At 38.3% G+C, this 19202-nt stretch overlaps 1 protein-coding gene across 1 annotated transcript in view; it reads left to right on the plus strand.

The window, feature by feature from the left end:
- LOC122792903 (CUB and sushi domain-containing protein 1-like) overlaps window positions 1–19202 on the plus strand; it is a 4548980-nt gene that overhangs the window by 2552813 nt on the left and 1976965 nt on the right. Inside the window, exons 34-35 of the mRNA XM_044060461.1 lie at window positions 11548–11628; window positions 17052–17165. Of these exons, the coding sequence (XP_043916396.1) occupies window positions 11548–11628; window positions 17052–17165 (195 nt within the window). The remainder of the gene's footprint in view (window positions 1–11547; window positions 11629–17051; window positions 17166–19202) is intronic.

Here is a 19202-nt window from a genome sequence, read left to right on the forward strand (position 1 = left end):
TTAATAAAATCTCCTGTAGTCCATTCCCTGTCATGCTGTGAGGCCTCATGTTTAATGGTTGCTTTTATAATCCAAATTGTGTGTAGATGATGACTAGCTCTTGTGAGTGCAGTTTCTTTTGTACGTACTACAGTGATACCATCACCATCATTTTACAAACTCACCACTTCCTCTTTTCTAAAATTGTCTGCTCGATTATTTTAAGGCAGTCTGTCTAACATTGTCAATTACTATATCTTGCAGAATTTATTGCAGTTTTTTTTTGCTGTCTCTTATATAACCACAGTCATTATACTGAAGGTATGCAGTGTCCTAAAGTGACATAATTTACCTCATGAAAACATTCTTTGGTTGACCTGTATATTTTAATAGTGTCTAGCACTGGTAATCAAAAAAATATATATATATCTTGCTTAAACAGTGTGTCCAATATGATATATGGGTTCTTGAACCACATGCCAAATCGTGCAGAGGCTGCATCATCGCCTCACAGCGAGAGGTTCCCCGATTTGATTCTCAGCTGAGGTGCCTTCTGTGTGGAGTCTGCATGTCCTCCCTGCATCCGTGTGGGTTTCCTCCAGGTGCTTCGGTTTCCTCCCATGTTTACAAGGACATGCATCTGGAGTGTTTCTCCCTGGGCCTCCATCACAAATTGCCTTTGTTCCAAGTCAGACTTCCCCAGTAAACAAATGTTAAATAAATAAATAACTAAATAAGTAGTGCTTTCCATAAGTAAGATTACACATAAAAGGTACTGTTTTCTGTTTTGAATACAGTCTAGGCCTCGGTCTTGTAGATTCTTTTAACAGTTATTGCTGGACTGTGATCTACTTCTAGATCTGAGCCTCATTTAGTCACTTATTACAGCATTATTGATAAATTTCTGCATAGTCAGGTGCCGTAGTCTGTGGTAGGATTGCCGTAGTGGCAACACTGTGAATTCCGAACCAAGATGCTTGCTCCAGTGCTTTTTATAACTGTATATATCTGCTTAAAGTTTCATTTATTTAGTCTATCACCTTAGTCTGTGGTGAGATAGCAGTAGTGGTAGTACTGAGAATTCTATTCCAGGATTTGTGCTTCAGTACTTTTTAAAGCTGTACATACAGACTTAAAGTTGCATTCCACTGCCTTTCTGTTTATCTTGCTACTGTTTTTTGTATTCTTTCAGTCTGGCTTTCTCCCCACTCAGGCATTAAGGTAAAAATTTCTGAAATTCTAATGGAAAGGTTTGAGCTATTGTTTAAAATGTTCCCTAACTCTCCCACCCCTTTCTTGTTGTTGTTTTAAAAAAGTCATGTCTCTGGCTTCCACCCCCTATGGTAATCTAACATTCAGTGCCTCCCCCTTCTTCTCTTTCATTGCCATTGTCTGTTGTGTAACCTATTGAAGTACTCTCTGCCCATTGTTTTCCATATATAGCAAACTCTCATTTAACCGGAACTGAAGCAACCAGCACTCTCAAGCAACCGGCAAAAAAATTTGAAGAAATACAGTACAATTTTCATGTGTTGCACTTTCTGCCCACCCCCACCCCCACACACACACACACAGAAACATACCTTACATTTTTAGAGTTTTAGAGTTTTAAAAAGGAAAATGAGACTAAATCCCCTCTCTCCCCAACCTGAGAATAAGTCAAATCAAACAAATAGTATAGGGTACAGTATTAGTCAGGGCTATTTTCAGTAGTAACTCTCAAGCAATCAGAAACTACAGTTATCCAGCATCTACAAATCCCCATGGGTGCCGGTTAACTGAGAGTTTACTGTAACCATAATACTAAGTCCCCACCCAGAAAACAAGCATGGCACTTAAGTAAATCTCCCTTACTAAGTACTGTCTTCTGCTCATTTTGTCAGAGCTCCAAACTTGCTTTGTCATGGTATTTTAAGAGGTTTTGTTGTAGCATTACAGCCACAACAAATCATTCTTGGTGTTATTACATCAATTAGCAGTGCCCTGTATAGATGCAAACACCCAAAAAAGTTAATTTTATATATAAAGCTTCCCTTAGAACTGAAATCTGTTATTTAGTGTGGCTAAAATAAAATTATTGCACCGAAACAAGTCTAGAACAGCTCTTTTCCACATTAAACAGCACACAAATCTTAGTGCAATCTAACATAGTGTAGTGCCAAACTCCATAAGCCCCCCAATGAGACCATTGTATAATCCAGTCTACGACCTACAGCAACCCACCTAAATAAAGGTCCAGACAACACATATATGCAATTTCTAAATGTCTCCCTAACCAGCTTGGTAGATATGGGCATCCTGATACAGTGTAGCAATTGTCTCACTTTCAGAGACAACTGCTTAATCCCTAAAGAAACAAACGCAGTATGCAAAAGAAGTATATACACAGTTTTACTGGAGGAAAAAATCTCATATACAAATAAGATGGTCAAGGAAATACACACTACATCCACCATACATAGTGTCTACATAGATAGACCAACCTATGCTGAGGCACTATAAAACAATCTACCCACACCTCAAAGACCTCCAAAGCCTATAAACAGCAATACCTAATCCTCAGCACTAAGACACTCACCAAAACCATCACCAAAGATCACACATACACCTACACCCACTAGAGCGCCAACAGCAAAGCCCATAAGGCAAGCCAACACATTACTCAGGACTTGTTATAGGGGACTACATTGTATGACACACAGATGACCCACTTACCAGAATGAACAAGAAGGTAGTGGTTAGTTGCTTATCTGGAGCCAAGCTCAGCGAAGCTATGCACTCACTCAAGTCATTATATCGCAGCTACTAGTGTGATTCTGTGACAGTCCATGTGGGTGCTAATGACTGAGATGTACTTCCCTGGTTTGTATAAAGAAAGAAATTGCTGGTCTCTCTGAATATGTGTCTGAGGCAGATAGATATGTGATTTGCATTAAGCATCATTCTACCTTTACCAAAGTGATGCCACAATATGAACAAAAGGTGATTGATTAAATAATCAGCTTAGTTTCTGGTGTCTTTCCAGGAAGATCCAATATTTGGTAGCATGGGAGAACATGGTTAACAAACCACACTGATTTGCAAAGGATAGTCTGCACCTGTCTACCCAAGGATTATGAATACTGGCTTTACCCCCCCCCCCCCACATCCTTTTTTAAGCAGTGCCAAATTGACAAACCTATTAACATAGCAAATAAAACCCAAAGAAACCTTTTCAATGCTAGGAGCCTAAATAAGAAACTCCACACCTTGCAAGCTCTTCTCAATCTGGAGAATACAGACATCTGTGCTGTTACTGAGACATGGTTTAAATCCACAGAAAGTACTCCAGCAAGGCTTCAGTGTCTTACACACATTTAGACCATCATCTGCACCAATAAGGACAAAAGATGAAGAAGTCTCAATCTGTTAACAAGCATTGTTGGTTAAACAGGATAAAGCCCTTGAATCTATCCATATGCAAATAACCTTACCATACCTCTTAACTGTACAGATTTTCTCAGAATGTCCAGATTTTTGCCTCCTAAAATCTGCACTTTTCTGGCAAATAGCTGAGGATTGAAGTCATTAAATAATGACAAACATTTGAGTTTAACACTCCACATCCTTCAGAAAATTCATGCTAATGTAAAACCTATTATTATATCAACTTTCTAAGTTTGTAAGAACAATATTTAAACTCTGTGCCTATTTGTCCCCCCATCATTTTAGGCTTTGTCCAGGTTTTTTGTTTTAAGAGATTGAGAGGTATGCCTTAGCCAAAGTCCCATACCAAACTAGCAAGCTATAGGTCACTCTGTATGTCACTAGAATCCCACAACTTATACCCAGGCCTACTGGAGAAAGTCATCATTATACCAAATACCTTATTCATGGAAGACTTTACCCATCTATAGACTGGGAAACATACACTGCCTCATACTCATAGACACAACATTTCCTGCACTTTATTAACACAGATACCCTTGATCAGATAATATGCACACTGACCAGAGGTCCAAACATACAGGACATAGTACTCACCAGTATGATGGGACAGTGCTACCCCCCCCTCCCCCAATTTCACTTCCTCACTAATGAGGTCAGACCACAAAGCTGTGTACTTCAAAAAACTCAACTTGAAACCTCAGCAAACCCTGTAATATTTAGGAACTATTACATAGTATACCAGTTCCTGTTAAGTGATCATGTTAAGTGATATTCTGTCAAAATATAATGGCCATATTAACCCCAATTTCACAGCAACCTATATGGAATTGTGCACAGAGACCCTTACACCCATGCAAATGGCTGTATAGAGGCTGGTGTACCTACTAGAAATAAGCCCAAATCAAACTCAAAAAACAAACCACACTGATGGAATCCTGACCTTAACAGGGTATATAACAAAACAAATAAAAAATCAGGGCCAATATCAGGAAGATCAACTCCTGTAAAGGTAGGAGCTCTCTAATTAAACTAAACAGGAAAATAGGGAGAGTAATTAAGTCCAACAAGGCCAATTATGAGGTCAAGAATTCATCACAGGATAAAGACGACCACAAGGCCATCTATATTAGTGTGCCTAAATGACGGTCAGTGGTGTCACCTCCATTGAGTAAAGTGATATAGCAAATTTGATGGCTGAGAAATTCAACTAAAATTTTCCCCTGACTCCCCCCTGCCTCCCCCTATAAAATACCTACTAGCATAACCCTCCAGGTTATTGACAGGCAGCAGGTCCTGGTGGCGCTCACTAAGGCCAGAAGCACAGCCTCAATGTGCCTTGACAATACCCTGAGATGCCTCCTAAATACCTTGAAACATGACTTATCAGGACCTCTTAAGTCACTTTTCAACTGTAGCCTCAGAACAATATTTGTGCCATGAGAATGGAAGACTTCAAATGTTATCCTACTTCACAAAGAAGGGCCATCAACTGACCTCAGAAACTACAGACCTATTAGTCTGATTAGTCTAATATGCAAAGGCATGGAATGAATCATCATGGAAATGATAAACTAAAAGACACTGGACCCAACCCATTGTGGCTTTTGCAAGGGAAGGTCATGCCTATTAAACCTGGTGGACTTCTATAAGAAAATAACTAAGACAATGGATGATAGTAAAACTGTGCATACCATCCTCCTGGACCTGGCTAAGGTGTTTGATAAAATAGCCCACTCTATTGTTGACAAACTTACTGAACTGGGCATGGAGCCCTGTGCAAATTGCTGGATTGCCATCTGTCTCACAAATTGGACCCAAGGAGTCACAATTGGTGATAACACCTCCACTAAGAGACTGGTCACCAGTGGGGTACCTAAGGGCTCCATGCTGGGACCACTCCTATTTGGCATCTACTTCTTGTTGGTAGAGGGTAATGTTAAGGGCCTTTGGCTGACCAAGTTCACAGATGACTACAAATTGGGAGCTATCATACATTCCCCTCATGACACAAATATCTTACAAGAAGGTCTAACACAGACAAATGACTGGTGCTAAAGTCACAGACTAAAACTCAATGTTAAGAAATGCATCATAGTGCCTTTTTGGAAAACTGACCTGGGTAATTACTTCATTGTTAAGATACTCCTAAGAGATAACACAGTAGTCAGTGATCTAGGAACATATGTAGAAATTAATTTGGCCTTTAACCAAAATGCGGCTAAGGTAGTAAGAAAATCTGTCTGTTACCTAACTTATAAGTAAGGGCATAGAGAATGCTGAAATCTGTCCAGTCACTGAGACATGGTACAAAGCCATGGAAAACAATCCATCAGTGCAAGGCTACAATGCCTTTCACACATTCATACTACCTACTGCACATAAAAGAACAAAGGGTGGAAGTGTTTCCATGTACATAAAGGATATGCACATCTCGAAACTGGTCAAACAATATGACACACATGAGCTACTGCATGTCCAACTAAACATAAGGAAAATCCCTTGCTGTATCCTTGCTAGCTACAGGTCCCCCACCATGAACATGGAATGCCATACCTCATACCTAAATTTACTAGAATTGCTTAACATTAAGCCAAATGCTATACTCATGGGTGATTTCAACTACCACTATATTAACTGGGAAGCACAACTAACATGCAGGCTCAAGGATTTCTAGACTTTTCTCAATGCAAACTTTTCTGGACAACCCTAAGGTTTACTTCATTAATACTGTCATTGATGGGTCATCCCTCTTTGGCCCTTCAGTGAAAGAAAGCATGTAGAATGGTAATACCTTTTCTGCCATCAGAGTAAAGTTCAAGGCTCTGCAGATAATCATCCCGTAGGAGCCAAAATGTGCCTCAGTCTCTATCGTTCAGGAAGCCTAAGTGCCAACAGTTCAATTCACCTTCTGACAGAGATGACAATGCTCCATCAATATGAAAATACTTTCCTTCACATAAACATTGTTGAGAAGTTAAAGAGATTTCTTTACTTGCATATAGGAGCCAGTCTCTATCAGTTTAGGGTCTTGCCATTTGGACTCACCACAGCCACTGGTATGTTTACCAAATGCATGGCTGTCATAACAGCCTATCTACGGCTCAAGTGGTACAAAATTTTTCTATACCTAGATGACTTTCTCTTAGCTGCTCCATTAATATAGTCCATCATCAAAACCGGAGACTGTCTCCCCAATCTTTGCAAGTCTTTGGAAATAACAGTCAACTTTCAACCTGGCAACTGCTTAGACTGCCACGTTCATGGGATGTTGGCCGAACACTACCAGGTCCATAGTTTCCTTACCACAGGAAAAGCTTCACAATTTGAGATCAGCCATTTAGTCCTTTCTAATCAGTTAAATTCCTTCCACAGTTCTAGTGCTGAGAGCTCTAGGCCTTATGGCCTCATCAAGTCCAATGATTCAGTTTGCACATTTCCACATAAGAATTTTGTGGGGAATTCTTTGTACTTGGGGGTCTCAGATTCTACATTATCTCATCAAAACCATCATTATAATGAAATCATGCAGAAATTATCTGAGTAAGTAGCTACAATCACCACTGGTTTCTTCAGGAAAACCCTTTGTAAACCCCAGGCCCTGTAGTAGTAGTAATCATGAATGTGTCCTCCCTGGGATAGTGGCACCAGTACAAGGAAGACTGGTGCAATGTCAGTGGTCAGACACAAATATCAATGCACACATATATGTCTAAGAGTTGATGGCAGTCCTCCCTATATTGCAGGAATGTCAAGACTATCTTCCTCAAGGTGTGATATTCATCCAAACAGACAACATAACTGTATTTTGGATCACCAACAAGTAGGAAGAAATCAGATCCTACCCCTTGTAAGGAAGCAGTGAGGGTCTGGCTATGGAAGATGGTCTTACAGTGCTTTTATATTGCACCATACATTCACAGGACTCTGAAATACCTTGTGAACAGGCTCAGTAGGTCTCTTCTTATGCCTTATGGTAACCAATTAGATTTTCCATTGCTACGGCACCTCTTGCTGTGATCTGTTTGTCTTTCCATGCAACAGCAAATGCAACAATTACTTTGCCATGATTCCCTAGCTGAGACAGTTGCCTGAGGGCACTGTGACTCACCAGTGGTCTCTGGAGCTTCTTTATGCTTATTCCACTTTTTGAAAGTGATGCAGGTAAGCGGTGTAGACATGGCAAACTATACAATATATGGTATGTATCTCAAAACTACAGGTCTGAAGTGTTTCATGTGGGATTTTTTTGGAGCCAGGACTATTTTCTGAAGTTTTAGTTATGTAAGAAAAAAGGAACAGGGACACCCAGTACTAATGAAACAAAGCCTCTGTTGGCTGATTAAAAGTAGCAAGCAGTCTTTCCACATTTCCTCATATAGTCTATGCACACTGGCCTTTAATATGCATACACATTTTATCTCCCCTGCCTCAAATTTCCAAAATGCCTGCCAGTTTTTTTGAACTGTAAATAGAAGGATATGGCACACATAAGAATCTTACATTTTTGTGACATTGGCAGAAAGGTGCTATTGACACATTCATATTGCTGCTGATTGATTAATGAGGCATATTTTTGTGGCACTAAAAAGGAAATTTTCTAGACTTCAAATGGACCACAAGTGCAGGAAGCCTAGTACTATGAGCTTATGAACCTATATCAATAGCTCCTCTTCATTGTCTTAGTCTGCTTTGGAAAAGTCCATCTGTCATCTGTGATTTTTCTTTTGATGCTATACTGCTTTCAAAAGCATGGCTTTCTACTTGGTCAACTAAATGTCATGTTTAGTAAAATCAGCTTGATTGATCTTTCATATTTAAATATAGTACAGCAATTGTGAAATTTGAAGAAAAGGGAATTTAGAGCTGCTTTTATTAGTACATTCCAGTAAAATAATACCTTGTATTGCCAATAGTCACACCAATAAATAATCCAAAATATTTCATACATTCATTCAAAAAGGTAACAAAAACACAACACTTCCATAAAAACCTGTAATGAACAAATGTGCCGAAACCCCCAAATCGCAAGCATTGTGAAAAAACATTCAGGACAGACTCTGTATCTGACAGTGGTATTTTACAGCTGCAAGACCAAAGCAGGGAATTTAAATCTGTCATTCCCAAGGCATGTTTAGGTCAAACTGATTCTGTCAAGGTGGGATGGAGGTAGACAGTAGCAGGTATCCTAACTCAGCACTGTAACACAGGAATTCACACTCCAGGGAAACATCAGAATGGAAAGAGTGAGTCAGATGTATTACTGACACAAAGGGGAATCTTTTCCAGATAGTAGTTACCACCCCTTCACTCTGTTTTAGTTTATCCTTCAATCTTACACAATCCATCCCTTCCACCCTCTGAAATCATGGTTTTTACTTGCTTCCATACCAGATCTTGTTATGATCCTTAGTCACTAAGTCATCTGTCTTAAGAGGATCAGTCTTTAAATCATATAATCTTGAATTTGAAGGAGGCTGTCCCTTTTCCCTTTCCCAGTTATTTTTTTTTTTTTTTTAATAGCAAGTAACAGGATAGAAACAAACAGAGCTGTCCAGCGTTTAATCAATTTTGTTCATCAGGTGTTTCTAGTGAGAAAAAAAAATAAACTTTATTGGAGAGAGTATACTCACACCAGATCATATTGCATCGTTCATTTCCAGAAGCTGACATTTAAACTCCACAAGCATTGATCAGTCCCCAAAAGACATCCCACTCTGTACCCCTGGAACTCCCATAAGACTTCCAGCAGTACCTGGGCAACTCCAGATATGCTTTCAGACATCTGTTTGGGGGAAAAATGTTTTCTGACATCATTTTCATGCACATACAAAACATCCTAGGATGGGTGGATGGCATATCTTGGTGCCAAATAAATGTAGCACCATTGACTTCTGTTCAAATTGCCTTTTATTCCTTCACAATAAGTTTTCCTAACTCCCTTCCAAGCATTTTTCAGTGTTTCCTTTGTGACATGTATCACATTATACAACCTTCTTAACCAGCTTTTCAGAAAGGTAATTTGTTAGTCTCACTTTATATAGGAATGAACCCACTGAAAATGGGGGATCATTCTCCCATTATTCCCTAATCAGCTTTTTGCAAAGCTTCTTTAAACTACTACGAAAGAAGAAGAAGACTATGCTACCCAGATTGATGGTCTGACTGAATGTCTCACAGGGATTGAATGCCTATACTTCTTCCAGTTGGGACTAATATGCCAATGTAGAGTGAAAGATTACTCTGTTTCAAGTTGTTGAATACCATCCGGCTCCTCCAAACAAAATTTCATCGAGGCAAATATTACCTTCAAACTGCTAGCTTTATTCTTTAGAGGATCCAGTTTTGGGTGTCTTGTTTTTTCATTTGTTCCAAACCCTAGAAACCCACTTCCCTCTAATACTATTGAGATTTTGATCCACATCATAATGCCAGGCTGCTGGTCTATATTGATGCACCCTAAAATTGGCAGACATTTCTGCGTTCACTTCCACACAGGCAAGGGCATCTGTGTAAATCTTCCTCAGATGTGCAGTAGTTTTAAATGAAAAAAAAAAAATACAACAACCCAGCACATTAAGCAAACAATCCTGATTAACCTTCTCCACATCGAGGCTGACCAGCAACAAAAGGCAGTTTTAAGAGCTGAACTTCTCATTTTATATAGAGAGTTTCAGAATATTGTCAAATGTCTTTCTAGTGAGAATTAACACATTAACCCACAACGGTCTGTAACAGGAAGACTGACAGGAAGACTGCCGATCAGCATGGCCGGTCTGAACTGTAAGGTTATCAATATCGCATAGTCTAGATTAAGAACTGAGATGGGTCTGTATGAGGGAGGACAGACAGAATAGGATCTCTCCTCTGCTTCAGAATTACTGCCCTTTCTGAGAGTACGGGACCTCATAAGTGTCTAAGACCATACTAAATACAGTCTGCAATTGTTATTTCTTCACCCCCTTCTTGTATTTCTCCAGGCTAATGCCATCCGTCTTGGTTGTTGCCCCCATGACAGCCTCCCAAGGAGTATTAAATCAAGGAGAATGTATTAGTGAAATATGCATGTCATTTGTATATGGAAAAAAACACTTTCAAGAGATGCTCATTTTAGAGGGCAGCACTCTGTTAGGAGAACATGTAAAAAAAACAGACAATGCACTTTGATGGGAATGTTCAAAATGTTGAGGAGCAGTATTTAATCAAACATTCTAATAATTGTATTGTATTAAAAAGTACTTAATATTGGCAAATTAAGTGAATTTTAAATGTGTAAGTAGCACAACTGTCATTGCATGGAGACTGTACTTATTTAGACCCCCAAGTTTGTCTTCATGAATAATTTTCAGATGAATTTGTTTAAACTGGTAGCATGATGGTGTTTTTATAAATTTAGTGTTGGTAGTAAATCTTTTGCAAAAACTGTTTAATACCACAGACAATGGCATCTGGTAAAAATAGTGTAGCTTGAGGGTGGTACACATTAGCAGATGAACTACCTAACAAGATGGATGGTTAACATAGAAATGCCTGGCCGGTGGTCATCTTACCCGTGTCAGTGGAGGAAAGGACATAGTTTGTTTTTTAATTAAAATGGCTTAACCAGGTAAAGACAATAATGCTAACTTTTGGTGTATATGTTTGCCGTCTACAAGAAGTCAGCACATAGTAACATGGTATTGAAAGGGCAGAGGTGCCCTTGGAGTGAGCATCTATAGGTACTGCATGTGTAGCACGTTGGAGGTATGCTGGAAAGTAGATGTTTAAATGAAAAATGCTGTCCTCTTCCATATTACACCATCACATGCTTGACTGTTTTCTCCTTATACCACTGTTATAACAGTGAACAACCATAGGCTTCTGCCTTCAAAACAAGAGCTCTTTTCCATGCTGGTTGATGTGGTGTTCCTTATCCTACAGCTGGGTAAGCATAAATGAGTCAGTAGAGCATGGGGGTTATGACATTAAATCTAGCAAGAGGAATCATTTGTGTATCAATATAGGTTGGTGCAAGTAAAATATAATAGCAGTTTGTTGAATGCATAATTTGAAGAGTAGCAATGTTTTTTTTCTCACACAAATACTCACAGCAGACAAATATTAAATGTAACATTCATGCATTACTGCCCCCTTCTTTTTCAGCTTACCAGCTTAAGACGTGCCAGCCGCCGTCTGCTGTTTTGCAAGCCGAAATTTTTCCAGAAGAGGACGATTATGAACTGGGTAACCTTTTTTTATTGTTGTTTTCTCAGAATTGTTTTTTTTGCATTTGTGAAACAGGAGTAGTGAGTACAAAGTAAGCACAAGATGCTGTGCAGAGCACATCATAAACCAGTGTGGCAGTTTTAACATTAAGAAACATTGAGAATTGCATACTATTTGCAGAGCATTTTTAATTTATGCATAATTTAAGGGAGAATTCGTAGGAAAACAATATTATCTTGCATGTTTTGGGAACATAACAGTTTGTCTCAAATATAATAATGTCTGTTTTTTAATTATACAAAGGAAGACATTATTGTGAATATATAATGTCCTGAAATAATCCCATAGTAGGTTTAAAATTATAACTGTACTAAACTGAAACTAACAGCCAGTGAATGTTTTTGTTAAAGGCATACTTTGTCAGCAGGGGATATATCTTACAAAAGAACTAGACCAGTTATAACTAAAATACAGGTGCATGAAAAAAAAGGTTTTAGCTTAATTACAAGAAGCTGACATAAGTCTAAAACCTACAGCTATTTTAAAGTGTTTTGACTTCCATGTATCATTGATGATTTCTAATGATGCTTCACATGGTAAGAGATACAGCAGAAGAAATAAGCCGATAGCTCTTATGCGTTAGTAGTGCAACAGGTTGCACATTCACCTTTGGTATACAAGGCTATGGATTCTATTCCCACGCTGGATTGATTGATTGCTGACACTATAGTGTAGCATAAATGGGTACTACGCCCCTGTGGGTGTCATCTTTTGGTTGAGATATTGAATGAAGGTCCTATCTGCTTGAGCTGGTGGTCATTCATATGGGTGTAAAAGATCGTACAACACCTAGTAAAAAGAGTAGGGGAAGTTCCCAGATTCCCTGGCCAAGTTTCCCCTAGTAGTATAAATGCCACCTTGGGTCTTCCCTGAAAAGAAGCCACTAGCTTATTGGGATAACCTGGTTAACAAAGGATAACTAATAATAAATAAGTTAATTGATAAATCTACTATCTCTTTTGTCTGTGTGTTTTTTCTCTCTGTTTTGACACTCATGATAACGTACACCTAACTAGGCCATGGTGTCTTGTCCTGTACTTCTGGCCATAATGAAAAGGAGATTTGATGACTCTGCGGTGAAGTATCCTGCTAGTAAGAAGATCTTTTCTCCTGTATCTATATTTGTCTCCTTGCTTGCTACAAACAGTGGTATCACTGCTGGGTGGGTACTGTGCTAGCACTCTTCCTGTCATTTATTTGCTTGGACTGTGTCCTGCAGTCTCCAACTGAGGCTGTTACTTAGGCCAAAAAAATACTTACACCTTCATCCCAAAAGACGGAGTGTTAGCTGAATGTTGTTTTCTCAGTATTTGAACCACTAGGATGGAATGCTGTCTCTATGTTTGAGATAATTGGAAACTGTTTATTTGGTGGGGGGGGGGTACGGGATGGGGTAGAGAACTTTATTGCTTGCAGCTCATTGATTTTCCCCAAAAATTCACCAACTTTTTGTCTGTTATGTTGTATATTGTGTTATCTTATCCACTTTATACTTAGAGGCCTAGAATTTTATAGGCAATTACATGATTTCTTAATAGCACAAAGGTAAAGATGAAACAGCAGGAAAAAAAAATACAGACATACACTACTTAACTGCAGAGTTTTATAACTGGATAGTATTAGATCATCTGTCTACTAACTCCCTGCAAGAATTCCACCTGATACTGAACACCCAGACTCTGATGTTCTGGAAACAATCTTATTTGCACTCATGCCTGCACAAATGGCAGCCACTCTCACAGGCAGTGCAGTCTTTGTAATTGTGTGCATGACACTATAACCTCATTTATCATGACTTAAAATTTATGTTTTATGTGCTCCAATTAGTTGTATATCAAAATTGTTGGTGTACAAGCAGAAATAAGAATTATACTCCATTCATGTCCATTACGTAACTTGTGTTCATATGACATTCGACTACCTCTGATACTGCATTCATATCCCTTACGTAACTTGTGTTCTTATGACATTCGACTACCTCTGATATCGCATTCATGTCCATTACGTAACTTGTGTTCTTATGACATTCGACTACCTCTGATACTGCATTCATGTTCATTACGTAACTTGTGTTCTTATGTCATTTGACGCCCTCTGAAACTGCATTCATGCTTGTGTTCTTAAGACATTCGACTACCTCTGATACTGCATTCATGTCCATTACATAACTTATGTTCTTATGACATTCGACTACCTCTTCAAAGATTCAAAGTAAGATGTATCACATCTGTTAATAGTATGACACAGAGATAAGCATTAAAAACCTTATCCAGTTTTCAGCTGCTTTGGCAACATAATGATAGAGCAGCTGGAAAGTTGATCCAGAGAGTCTGAGTTTGTGCCCTAGCTGAAACATGAACTTCTTCAGCGCTGTTATCCTCGAATTTAACTAAGGTGTTTGCTACTAAAAAATGTCTAACTGATATAGCAGATTGCATTCTGATTCAAGGAGTTTGTTGGGGTGCACTTTGTGTCCCTTTTTGACCAATTGCGCACACAAACGTGTGTGTGTGTGCGTGTGTGTGTGTGTGTGCGCGCATGTGCGCTCGTAGGTGTGGGTATGCGTGTGTGGGTGTCCGTCTGTGGGTGTGCATATGTGTGTGTGTGTGTGTGTGTGTGTGTGTGTGTGTGTGTGTGTGTGTGTGTGTGTGTGTGTGTGTGTCTGTTTATGTTTAATGTATCTATCTATATAGACAACTGTTTGAAATGTTAGGACCCACTACAGTGAGTCCTGAAATATATAGATTGAATGGTTGAAAGATCGGACTTGTATATACCAAGTCTGAGATGCCATTTCTCAGGAAATGGTGATCTCAGAGATGGTATATATAAATATAAGCTTGCCCCACCACAAAAAGAAGTTTAAAGGAGAAGAGCAGTTTTCGAAATTCACTCTTCTTCTGTGTTTTTGGTCTTTTATATTGGCTTGTCAGCACTCAACATTTTGAGTGTTGACATTTCAATAGGAAGCCATATACATATGTATGTGTATAGGTATAAAGCAAGTAAAAACAAAGCTTTTACATAAGAACTTCACCTCCACACCCTCAGAAATGAATATACTGACTCCATTGTGTATATATATATATATATATATATATATATATATATATATATATATATATATATATATATATATATATATATGGATCTAGGCATATCTACCGAATGCCCATAACATTGAAACCAACACATCCAAAAAGACTTTATTGAATGTGCTTTTCACCGAAAGTGTACTAAAATAAACCAAAACAAACAAACAAAAAAAAAAACACGAAACTCACGTTTACGCAGGGGGCAAGCCCCCCTGCACCCTCCCCCACTTTTATAGTCTCACTTCAAGATCGCACTACAGTGAGGAAAAGGGAATATTCCCTTATCCCTACTGTTCTGTGATTTCACCACCATCCATTGCCCCACATTTTTCCCTTTTTTTAGCACACTGTCACAAAACTGCTTTTTCGGTGAAAAGCACTTTCGCGAAAGTGTGCTCGGCTGTTTCACTTTTGGTGAAACAGTCGTTCAGCAGACAGTACGGATCATATATATCATGTATGTGTGTGTATATGAGATCACCAGCCTACCAAAAAATAAAGAATACTATACCTATAAAACTTTTGGAAGCCACACATATTTCAGTGCTAATAATGTAATTAAACTCTTTTTTTTTGGTTACTGGAGTTTAGCAGTTGTAAAGCTATAAATCATAGAAAGAGACATGAACCCTATGACACAAGTAATGTGGTGCTCAGTTTGAAAACTGTAGCCATATTTTATTGTTGAATATGCATGCACAACAACACTCTGTTTTTACTATGGGGCAATGTGTTGGGACTACTGCTGAGAAGCTGGGTTTTCTATAAACTGAACTACAGTAGCAGTTTTTCCAATTGCAGTTGTAATTCAGTGTTATTCATGTGCAGTGCAATGACAATACTAGTAAGTGTTGTGCACAGTGCCTTTTGGATCTGAATAAACAGAATGTTGTAAGTTTGAAGTGCAGAGAAAATAATGCTAAAATCAGTCAATGTATCCGGTTTTGGCAAGTCATAAAATTGAATGGCTTTCCACTAAACTGACTAATTGTATTGTTTTGTAAACGTTACAGTGCATTATAACATGGGAAAGAACAAATGAAATCCTGCAAAGGTCACCTATTAATCTTGATATGGAAACCAATCAGTTACGCTGATAAGGATGAGGTCTATTGTACAAAATGCCATAAAAATGAACTTACATTTTAGTATCATCTTGTTCTCTGAGCTATCCAGTACATAAAAAGCAAAATTAAAAAAAGCAGTTCACAACAAATCACAAGAATACAGCTATATCTCACTGTCAATGGCTTAACTAGTAGTGTACTTGCTTTTGATGCTGAGAGGATCAGAAAGATGTGGGTTTGATCCTTACAGTAGGTGCTTTAGTTACATTTTTCCAGTACTGACACAGCAGTACAGCATAAGGAGTGTGCCGCACATCTAAAGTGCTGTTTTTTATGTGACAGATTAAAGAGTGTTCCTGTCTGCCTGCTCTTGTTTATGCTGAGTTGTGTAGAAGATTCAATGTTAAGCGTATTGTAAAAAGTAAGGACAATATATTATGCAACACTTATTCTATGCTGTGGTAAAAACATGATTTTACAAGAAATAATATTGTTACATAAAATCTACTGGTTTAAAAAGAACAACACAAAAGAAATTAGTAAATAAGATAGAAAAGAGTCCCTTATTAAAAATAAAACAACCTCCCTCCTACAGGTATGATTGATAAATCTCTGACTGATGATAATTTACATTTTAAACCTTTGTTTCATACAATGCATTTATATCCTAAACAATAAATAAATTCATAAATTAATGATCTTATCCTTCCAACCTCTTTTCATTAAAAATAATAAGAAAACAAATCAAAGAACTGGAGGATCAGTCATACAATCAAAGATTATGTAACATCCAAACCTTTTTACTGGAACGTTTTGGGTCTGTCCCTTCCTTTCATTAAAATAGTGCCACCAAACCTCAACGTCATCAAATCACAGGACCAAGGCAACTTCAGACCTTTCCTGGGTAATGACTGTCATGTACTGAACAGATTTATTTTGGTATACTTTAAGTTAATGAGTCAGTGTCAACACTTTTCTAACCATGTCTATTGTATTTCACTTGTTAGGATCCCAGCACTGTTTTGAAAATAAGACCTTTTTTCCCAGCACTAGGAGTCTAGAATAAAATGTTCTAGTTTTCTCTATTCCTTTTGCCCATTACTTTTCATATCAGGGTCAAGGTGAAAATACAGACTTTATTTTGTTTGCAAGAAATTCTTAATAAAAAACTGATTATTGCACTCAAAGAAAGCAAACAGATTCTGTGTTTATTTTGCAGGTGATGTTATTAAATATCAGTGCCATCCTGGGTTTAGCTTGGTTGGAGATGAATTACTAACCTGCCGATTAGGAGTACATCTTCAGTTTGAAGGGGCACCACCCAGTTGTGAAGGTAAGCTTATATAAGGTAACTGCATATTTTAGTATTCTCTGAGACAAAGACAGATTGCTGGTAATTTCCTATGTTTCCACTGAATCTTTTTAACAATAAACTATCACCAGGAAACTGCAGTGCATTCCAGGAAAATAATTGCAAAGAATACAATTCTGAAACTTTTTTAAATGACAAATGGAATAAGAAAAATACGACTGTTTAATACAAAAGTAGAATGTGGTACAAAAGCAGGTTAGTTTACTCAGTAGCTCTGCAAACATGAAATGAACCGAATATCTCAATATTTCCATTCATTGCTGAATTGCTCAAGAGATCTGTCTGTAGTTTCCAGCTCTCTAAACATTTATATTTGTTCAAGTAATATAAATGCTACTGTAACTAAACCACATGCTATGCTACTTTCTGGAAGTTTGAGAACCATAGAGTTTAGACGAATCAATGACTTTCATTCCTTAGTGAGCAAGCTGTGGTGGTACAGTGGTAGTGTTGTTGCCTCACAGCAAGAGGTTCTCCTGTTCGATTCTTGGCTGGAGAGCCTTCTGTGCGGAGTCTGCATGTCCTCTCCACAGTCAAGTAGCCTCCGAAAGGCAGGTGTGAATGGGCGTGCCTTTGCTAAAGGTTTGGCATTGGGCTGGCAACTTGGCACCATAAAAATCAACTGCCAATCATTAGTGGACTGGAGTTCTGCTGTGGCATCCCCCTAACCGGGAAAAGACAAACAAGTGAGCAGAAAAGACTAACAGAGATGTAAGGGATTTTAAAAGGTGTAAATATTTTCATATAAGGGATGACAAAGCTGACTACCAAATGGAACATCACCAGCAACATCCCAAGGCCCTAATCAATATCAAAAGAGTTGAGGGCAGGTTTCCCTTTATTGTCTGCATTACAGCACCACCTGTTTTCTGTTGGCTTGTATTTTTAAAGTTTTGTATTCTGGTTTGCAAATAAGTAAAACAAAAGAAAAGTTGGTGAGTTAAAGATAAGAGCAAATAAACATACATACATACATGTATATATAAAAATAGTATGCATGCAGGGCAAGGAGAATGGGTTAGCAGTTGCTGTCAGCTCAACCATTCTGGAGGGTGGTCAGCAGTTCTTGCTTGCCACTTGGGTGACACTTAGATGAGCAATGAGGATAAAGCAACTACAGTGTACAAGCCTGTAGGGCATGCTGTGCCCTGGGGGAGAAGATCAGCATGTGGAAGGGGACATGCATGTTAATGACAATTGCCAGTAACCATGAAGCTTTTTTAACCACCATGGGATTAGAAGCCATAAGAAAAAATAAGGGCCTAGCTTATGGCCTGAAAGAGGAAAGAATGGGTCAGTAGGGCAAAGATTGGGAGGGTGATACTGAGCCAGACCCAGTGAGAGCACACAAAAAGAAAGGCTGACAGTGAGAGATCAGCAGACAAATCAATAAATGTGTGACCTTCTCAGTGACTGAAAAAGAAAACGACATTCTCATGTCTGACTTGAATATTTTTTGAGATTACATTGTCAATAACTATAGGAGTCAATCAGAGAAGGTTAGAAAGAATTGGGAAGAGAGACTGGATAAGCAATTCACAAAGAAACAAAGGCAGGAATATGTGTAGATCCTTTATAAGAAAAATAGTCTAGAAGATTTTGATGTTTTGCTTGGAAGTGTTTGCATGGGTATTTCTATACTGTAAGCAGACTCCAAACAATTTTTTCTTCAGGTAGATTGCAAATATTAGATGTGTGATGGGGAGGAAAGTGATAATTGGAAACATATTTTTGGAAGTGTAACGAGTTGGTAGATTTTAATAATTCCCTGCAGACTACTTTGTCAGAAATGCTGGGTTAGCAAATTGGTATAAATTAGGAAGTGACTTCTTTGAACTGTGATGTAGCATTGGAATTGCTTTAAAATAGTAAGGTCTTGCTGAGTTTAATTCTGATGGCTGCCAAAAAACGCAGCTACTGGAAAATGGGAATCAAAGTATAAACTGACCATACTAGACATTCTGAGTAGAGTTTTATCTGAGATAAAAGAAATGGAAG

This window comes from Protopterus annectens, chromosome 2.part0 (assembly GCF_019279795.1).
Source record: "Protopterus annectens isolate FY-2018-M chromosome 2.part0, PAN1.0, whole genome shotgun sequence".
NCBI classification, from domain to species: domain Eukaryota; kingdom Metazoa; phylum Chordata; order Ceratodontiformes; family Protopteridae; genus Protopterus; species Protopterus annectens.